Here is an 8,736-nt window from a genome sequence, read left to right as displayed (position 1 = left end):
AGTTAAACTACGATAATTGGTAGAGTGACCTCAAGTTTAAAGCCCGAGTGGCTTGATAATTACAACGAGTGCGATGCGGCCGCGGCGGTAGTTGAAAAAGAAGTGCCTAAAACTTTCTTAATTGCGGGCACAGGTCACCCCATGACACCGCTTACAACAACAACAATCCAATTTTACATTTCCAAAATTTATTCACAATAGTATAAATGATAAGGTTGCCGGCCGCACGCATAATATGAAAAATGAGAACAAAAATATTAAGACTAATCAAACTCGATCAAATTGGCGCTCATGTCCTCGACATGCCGGCCTACCTGCACCGGTGCAACATGCAGCAATTCCTGTAACTTCTCGAGAGTCACCCTGGCCCGGTCCAATAAGTCCCGAATGCGCCGTTGAACCTTGTTGCGGCCGCCTGGGGCCCGACTCGCTGGTGTTTTGACCACACGGCTGGCGAGTGTGGGTAGTCCGCGGGGGACTTGCGTGCGTGACTTGGCGTGGCGCTGGCGTTCCGGTGGCGATGCCGTTGGACGATGCAGCATGGTGTGGTGTGCCATCCCACACCGGTGGCAGCTATCAGCTGAGCTACATGCGCCTGTGGTATGCGAGGTGGCCAAACAATTGATACAATATTTATGTATTCGCGCGGATTCATACCGCTCATCGGGCGTCATAGCTCGGAATGCGTGACAAAACCTAAGCGGGTGGTAGCGGCAGCACAAGCGGCATTGGTTGACTTCCATTACACGTCTGTCCATCTGTGGAGAAACCGTCGAAAAAATGAATTAGTCACGCCATTTTATAGCGAACTGGGGGTGCATATATGGGAACTAGAGTGGGTGAAAGCATGCAGGGCTGATAGAGAGATTCTACAGAGTGGGCAATAAACATTGCTTTGCAATATTGCGCGTGATGGTTCCGGCTTGGGTGTGAATATCCACTACGCGAACATTTGCATCTTGACCGGGGTGAAGTTTCACACCGCGCCCGAGGCTCCACTCGTTAGGGGTAGAAGGTCGTCCTTGACGACAACGAGGTCTCCTTCCTTAATGTTAGGTTCTTGTCGCTTCCACTTATGCCGTTTGTGGAGTTATTTGAGATATTCATTTTTCCAGCGATTACTGAATTGCTGATGAATAACCTTAAATTTTTGCCATTTGTTCGTCAATGAGAGGGTTTCCGAGTGGGGTTCAGGCAAAGAGAGTAGTGGGGCACCACGTAAGAAATGTCCTGGCGTTAACGCCAACAGATCAGTGGGATCCTGAGACATTGGGGAGAGCGGCCTTGAATTCAACACCACTTCAATTCGGATAAGGATGGTGGTGAATTCTTCGAAGGTGTACTTGTGATTTCCTGCGCCCTTCGTGAAATGGATTTTGAAGCTTTTTACAGCAGCTTCCCATAGCCCGCCCATGTGAGGAGCATATGGTGGGATGAACTGCCATGAGAATCCATAAGTTGCGTATTTTTCGGCGATATCAGTGGCCGCTTCTTTAAGAAACTGGGAGAATTCTCTTTGCAGAGTTCGCTGCGCACCTACGAACGTTTTTCCGTTGTCGGACATGATTTTGTGGGGGATTCCACGGCGGCCGACAAATCGGGTAAAAGCTGCCTTGAACGCTTCCGTGGTCAGATTGGAGCATAACTCTAGGTGTGCGGCTTTGGTGGAAAAGCACACAAATACACACACGTACGCATTTGCGTGGGGACCTCGTCGGAGGGTAGACGTTTTCACGAGAAATGGCCCAGCAAACTCAACAACCGTGGTATGAAAGGGTAGTGTGTATGAGGATCGTTCAGGAGGAAGCGCGGCCATTATCTGTGACCGCATCTTTTGTTTATAGATTGTGCATACCTTGCACTAAAAAATGCATTTTTTTATCTTTTGCTTCAACCTGGGGATATAATATTCTTGCTGCACCATTCGAATCATTAGTTGTTTGTCAGCGTGGAGAAGAGTGGTATGGAGGAAGTCGAGCAGCAGAGCACAGAGCTTGGAATTTTCTGGAATTATGATCGGGTGACGTTCATTGTAACTGAGAGCTGCGTAAGCTAAACGTCCATTCACGCGCATAATTCCAGCTCGATCCACCATCGGATTCAGAGTCAGTAAAGGGCTTTTATTGCTAATAGATTTCGTGGAAATAGTACTGGCTTTGGGTCTCACCGATAATACGTAGTTTGGCTTGATTTATTTCCTCGTGCGTTAAGGGGAGAGAAGTGGGTACCGGCTGCTTTCTCGCTGCGTTTACAAACCGATACATAAACGCGATTACTCGCAACGCTCGAGCAAATGAGGAAAAACGCTCAAGTATGGCCACCGATTCAATCGTGTGCAGGGATTCAATACGTCGTTGTTCTGGGGGTGACGAATGTGGAGATGGGTTTTTTGGCCACGAAGTGGGGAGTTTTTGGAACCATTCTGGGCCATTCCACCATAATGCGCATGTCGCAAGATCTTGGGGATGGCATCCGCAGGTGCCTAGATCGGCAGGATTCTCTGCACCAGGTACATGCCGCCAAGTGGCATTGCTCACATTTTGGAGTATGAGCGAAATTCTATTGGCAACATAAATTTTCCAAGTGTGTGGCGGTTTTTCGAACCACGCCAACACAATGGAAGAATCTGACCAGAGGTATAAATCATGAGCAGGAAAATCTAGTTGGGACTGGAGTTGATTAACCAGCTTGGAGAGTAGGACGGCTCCACAGAGCTCAAGTCTGGGGAGGCTAACTGTTTGCAGGGGGGCTACCTTACTTTTAGCTGCGAGTATGTGTGACGAGAAGGTGTTTTCGTCAATTTGTACTCGGAGGTAGACACAGGCGCAATAAGCTTTTTCAGAGGCGTCCGAAAACCCGTGTACTTGTACACGGTGAGTAGGGGAGAATTTCACCCAGCGGGGAATAACAATTTCATTAATCGCGGGGAGATTTTCGCGCAGAGTGTTCCATTTGTGGAAAGCGCCGGGTTTTACGTGCTCGTCCGATTCAGTTCCTTCCATCCATAGTTGTTGAAGGAGCATTTTAGCGGAAATCTTGACTGGCGTTAGCCATCCTGCCGGGTCAAAAAATTTCGCTACCGCTGATAATATTTGCCGTTTTGTCCTCGAGTTGGCAGCGGGAACCGGATCGTACGTGTAAGAGAAGGAGTCCGTTAACGCGTTCCATTTTATGCCTAGCGTTTTTGTAGAGCTAGTGTCCTGAAACTGGAGAAAATCAACATCAAGGACCTCAGAATCTGGGACTGATTCCAGGATTTTTGTATGTGGAAGTGTATTCGTAGTGGATAACCTGCAGATTTTAGGGCGTCTTTAACTTGGGTTAATGAGCTTATAGTGGACTGTATATTATGCCCGCCTGAGAGAATATCGTCCACGTATGTTTCTCGTAGGAGGATATTGCTGGCGAGCGGGAATTCGTCCTGACAATCCTGCGCTAACTGATGATGCGTACGGATTGCCAGATAGGGAGCGCAATTGATGCCAAAGGCGACTGTTTTCAGCCTAAAATCTTCTATGGGCTTATTTGGGGACCTACGAAAGACGATTCTTTGGAAGTCTTGATCTTCCTTGTGGACGAGAATTTGGCGATACATTTTTTCGATGTCGCCATTAAAAACGAACTTGTAGAGGCGCCATCGAAGAATGATGAGCATCAAGTCGTTTTGAAGGGTTGGGCCAGTGCATAGCACGTCATTCAATGAGTTTCCAGAGTGCGATATTCTGGAAGCATTGAAGACTACGCGTACTTTTGTTGTTTTGCCGTCTGGTTTTATGACAGCGTGGTGCGATAAATAAGAGGAGAAGTATTTACCGCCATTGATGACTTCTTGGGATGAGGTGGGCTCCATGTGGTCCATGGTGATGTATTCTTCCAGAACTTCTGAGTACCTTTTGCAGAGGTCAGGTTTTTTCTCCAGAGTCCTTTCGATGCTGATGTACTGCTGCTGCGCTGCTAGTCGAGAGTGTCCTAGAGCCATGATGTCTGGGAATTCGGGTTTGATGGATAGTTTCACCATGTATCGTCCGTCTGTCTGCCGGATTGTTGTGCGTCGATACAGGTCCTCACAGAAGTCCTCTTCACTTGAACGGGGTTGCGTGACAGCTACTTCCCCCTGTTCCCAAAACTTCTTCAGCAGTGAGTTCAACGATTCCTCCTGGGGTTCGGTTACCTGGGTGGTAAAGGTGGAGATCCTCTCCTGGATTGGGCCGCTCAGAATCCATCCAAATATCGTGTTCTGCGCTATGAGACTTCTGCTTATGTTTTGTTGCAGCCCTTGTAGGAGAATTCGGGGGATTAGGTCACTGCCGATTACCATATCTATTTTATTTGGGGTGAAACAGTTGGGATCGGCGAGCCTTAATCGTTTTATCTCTTCTAAGTTAATATGAGAGATATTGGTTGTAGGTAGAAAATGAGTCAATTGGGGCAAAATAATGGCTTGGGTCTTTATTTTCTGGGCTCGATCTGCTGAACAGAGTGTGATTTCGCACATTTTCTTTGAATTTTGCACCACCATTCCACCCATTCCAGAAATCTCGAATAGAGCATCTGTCATAGGCAAGCGCAAGAGTTTCTGTATCCGGGATGATACAAACGTTTTTTGTGAGCCTTGATCCACCAGAGCGCGAATATTATGATATTCGCCATCACAATATATCGGTACTACCGCCGTTGGGAGGAGAGTTGTGGCGTTAGTACTCGAAAAGTGAGATGACTTTATTTACGTCGTTTTTCTCTGGTGGCTTATGTGTCGCATATTTCGAGCAAGTGAGCGATTCAGTATCCGTACTAGTCTGCGTCGACAGCTGACTCGTTGTTCGCTGGGGTTTTGAATTGGGTTTTGGTTGCTGGGTTTTTTGCGGGAAGTGTAAAAGAGAGTGATGTTTTCTTTGGCAGTATACACAAGTGAAGCTGCTTGAACAATCACTCTTTAAATGGGAGTAAGAAAGGCAATTTTCACAATAATTGTGCTCTCGTATGAATCTTAAACGGTCAGATACGGACAGTGCTTTAAATTTAACACATGTATTCATGGGGTGCCTTGAGTTGCAGAGTTTGCATGAAATCGGCTGATTTAGATCTACATGAAAATTTTGAGTTCTACTTTTATTAATGAACGTCGAATTTTGGTTCATCATTATGGGTGTAAAAAGTGGGGTAGGGGGTTTTAGTTTGCCTTGTTGATATGCATGTAGTCTTTCTACTACTTCATACCGGCTTGTGAGGAATTTATTCATATCTGCCCACAGCGGTAACTCTTTCCGTGAGCTGAGTGATTGATCCCATAGAGACAGAGTTTCACTGGGCAGTTTTGAGGAATATAAATATACAAGGATGGGGTCCCAATTGCTGGTCGGGATTCCTTGTACTGAGAGGGTTGAGAGGCAATTATTGATAGTGGATTGAACTTTTTGGATTTGCTCACCACTTTCTGTGTATATGGGGGGGATATTGAATAACGCTTTTAATTGGTTATCTACCAATATCCTACGATTCTCGTACCGTGGCTTGAAGGCATCCCAGGCAAGTTCAAAATTATCGTCAGTGAGAGGGAATTGTTTAACTATTTGTCCTGCCTGACTTTTGGTTTTTTGCCTTAAATGGTATAGTTTCTGGGCTGGTGTTAATTTGGGGTGATTTTTATAGACTGCCGTGAACATATCTCTGAACGCCGGCCAGTCTTCGTACCCACCGTAAAAATTTCTGTATCACACGGTGGTACCTTGGGGAATACTTCTTGGGAGTTCGAAGTTGGGGTGGAATTTGTGTCTTACAATTCTCATAACTTTCTGAGCATTTATTATATTTTTACTCAATCGATCCGCTAGATTCAGCGAAGTGCTCACAGCGGGATACTGCTCTATATGAGCTTATAAGAGCATCCCATAACTTGTCAAGTTGCTGTAACTTCACATTTAAAAGCGTTTGGGTGTGTTCGCTTATAAGGGTGATGGACCATTTTGAATAAAATGACTCTAGCCTATTACTATCAAAAATGAAGTCCTGAAGGCTTGAGTCAGAACCAGTAGGAGATTTCTTTTCCATTTTGGGTTCTAAAGAGGTAGTTGGGGGAATTCGGGGTGAGACGGTAGTGAAGGAGTAAAAAACGTAAAAATATCTTGTCTTGAGATACCAAGATGCAGTTAACACCTTCTTATTTTTAAATTTAAAATATTTGTTTTCGCTACTTTTTAACGATTAATAATTTTTTCCTCGTGTGGTGCTATTTTTATGAGCTCTACTGTATCTGCTTCGGGTGCTATTTTCTTGACCTCTACTGTATATTGTCCCAGCGCGTCTGAGCCCAATAGTATATATGTACGTGTGTACGTATGTGTATTTGCTGGCGTTGCAAATTTTGGGAGCGCAAAAGGTGGTTGGAGAGCGAGAGAAGCGAAGTAAATAAATATGCAGGCCGTAATATGTACGTACGTAAGTAGATGGGTATACCGTTTGTCTTTTCGGCTTGTGAGTATGTACGTATGTCGCAAATTTTGTAGCAGAATTTTATTTTTTCACTTTGAAACGGTCATAAGTGGATGAAGGGGACAAGAAAAAAGCGATTTTTGTACTTTTCGGGTACCGCTAATTAAAAGGAGAATAATTGCAAACACAGTTTCGTGTGTTATGCTTCTGTGGCGTGGTTATATGCGAGTATGTACGAAGCAAGTGGCTTTAGAACAGTGTCCGCCAAAAAGAGAAGTCTTAAAATGAGAATGTGTTGGTGGTAATGCACGGAAATGCGTCATCAACCTGCTTCGCCTATTGTTTGCATGCAACTAAATAAAATTTGTTGCTCTGCTACTCTTTCTGTTGACGTTCGGATTGTGTACGTGTAAGAAGCCGATTGTGTACATGTGAAAGGCCGAATATAGTTCGTTTCCCAGGAAAGTGTTTGGCGGTCACTGCTTTAGAATAACAGCGGGGAAATGCACAAATGGGTGTCCGGTACAGTGTTGGCAGAACTTTTTGGGCCGACCGGCTAGATTGGCAAAAAAAAGCGGCTAAAAACGGCTAAAATGTTTTAGTGAAAATTCACATGCTTTATTTAAATAAATCGCAAGAAAGGAAAGACTAGTTAACACCATTAATTTATATCGAGTGTATATTCCTCATCATCAAATGAATCACTATTGTATATATCACATGAATTCATTAATTTTAAGAGATCGTCAGCTACAGTAAAATTATGGCAGCATTTTTCTTCACATTTTAAACCGTATCTTATATATAAAATAGCGTTTAACGTTTTAACGCACATTGGATTTCTTTGCTTAGTTTTTATTATATTCATTGAACTAAATATTCGCTCTACTTCTGCATTACTTATAGGCAAAACAAGAAAACTAAAAACTAGGTTGGAAAGGTCAGCAAAAGGGTTTTCTCCTAGGGCATTTCGAAATTGATAAACTTCGGCCCAAAATTTTACAGTTGAGTCTAAATTACTCCAGGTATGTAACGTTAACCGTTGCATTGCATCTCTATGGATGTTATTTCGTCGGCATTATATTTGTGTTTTTGTTGCTGTAGTTGAACAAATACTTTTGGTTTAATTACTCTTAATGCATTTCCAACCGAAAAAAGTCAATTTTTTTTAGTGTGGCGATATTTGTAGGGAGGCGTTGGCGTAATTCCTTTATTAAAGTGATAATAAAATAGCGACCATTTTCTCGAATTATTTTCTCGGCTTCGTGGTCAAAAGTGTTTGTGCTTACTTTTGTTTTTAAATACTCTTCAAAACTGTGATAAAACTGAGGAAATGGAGCAAGGTATGGTTCCAACGGGGAGCATATAGGATCAAATGTGTCCGCGCTAATAACCACTAGGGAGCATAGATGCGAAAGTAAAACATTGAGTTCATTAAAAATCTTCATTGGGTCTGCATTATTGCTTTCGAACAACTTGTTTACTTTTTGCACCTGAAAATTAGGCAAATAGTAAAATCGGCTAAAAACGGCTAACTTTTTTTTACAAACCGGCTAACAAATCGGCTGCCGGCTAGATCGAATTTTCTCCGGCTAGATGCTATCAAAACCGGCTAAATCTAGCCGGAAAACGGCTAAAATGGCAACGCTGGTCCGGTATGTAACTATGTACTTGTTTAATATACGTGCGTGACTTAGTGAATTTTTCTACGTTCGTATATACAAGTACATATGTAAGTACGTGTACCGTACGGGACAAATGAGCTGATGTATATATCTGGATGAGTAAATATTTGTTTCGCGCGCGCCGCTAGAACTCACATATATATGTACATACTATTTAGAAATTTCGGGACTTATGTGAATATGAGGGGGCAGTGAAAACTGAGATTGGGTAAATATGTATGTAAATTATATTACGTATGTATATTTTATGGCGGTTTTTTCCGTTTTGAGAAGGGGAAATGTGATATTGCGCGGGATTATATACTTTTATTTATGTACATATATGTCGGGATATATGTATTCTTGAGGAGATATGACTTTAGTTGGGGCACCAAAATTGCGCATATGGAAACTGTGCATTTAGACATTATTTCGGTTTCAACCGAAACTGTGCATGTATGCTTTATTTCGGTTTTTACCATATGCATTATTTCGGTTTTAAACCGAAACTGTGCATGTATGCACTACTTCGTTTTTTTCATATGCATTATTTCGCTTTTAAAACGAAAGTATGCATATGCATAATTTCGGTATTTTCTCATATGCATTATTTCGGTTTTCAACCGAAACTGTGCATGTATGC

General features: G+C 43.2%; 1 protein-coding gene across 1 annotated transcript in view; it reads right to left on the bottom strand.

The window, feature by feature from the left end:
• Positions 1 to 248: 248 nt before the first annotated feature.
• Positions 249 to 8,736, bottom strand: part of LOC118749688 — a 14,095-nt gene continuing 5,607 nt past the window's right edge. The window contains exon 2 of the mRNA XM_036484485.1: positions 249 to 758. Coding sequence (XP_036340378.1) covers positions 264 to 758 — 495 coding nt within the window. The 3' untranslated portion in view covers positions 249 to 263. The remainder of the gene's footprint in view (positions 759 to 8,736) is intronic.

The sequence above is a fragment of the Rhagoletis pomonella genome, unplaced genomic scaffold, assembly GCF_013731165.1.
Source record: "Rhagoletis pomonella isolate Grant_MI unplaced genomic scaffold, Rhpom_1.0 Rhpom_scaffold_00032, whole genome shotgun sequence".
In the NCBI taxonomy this organism is placed as follows: Eukaryota; Metazoa; Arthropoda; class Insecta; order Diptera; family Tephritidae; genus Rhagoletis; species Rhagoletis pomonella.
Note: the sequence above shows the minus strand (reverse complement) of the source record. Positions and strands in the feature narration are given on the sequence as shown.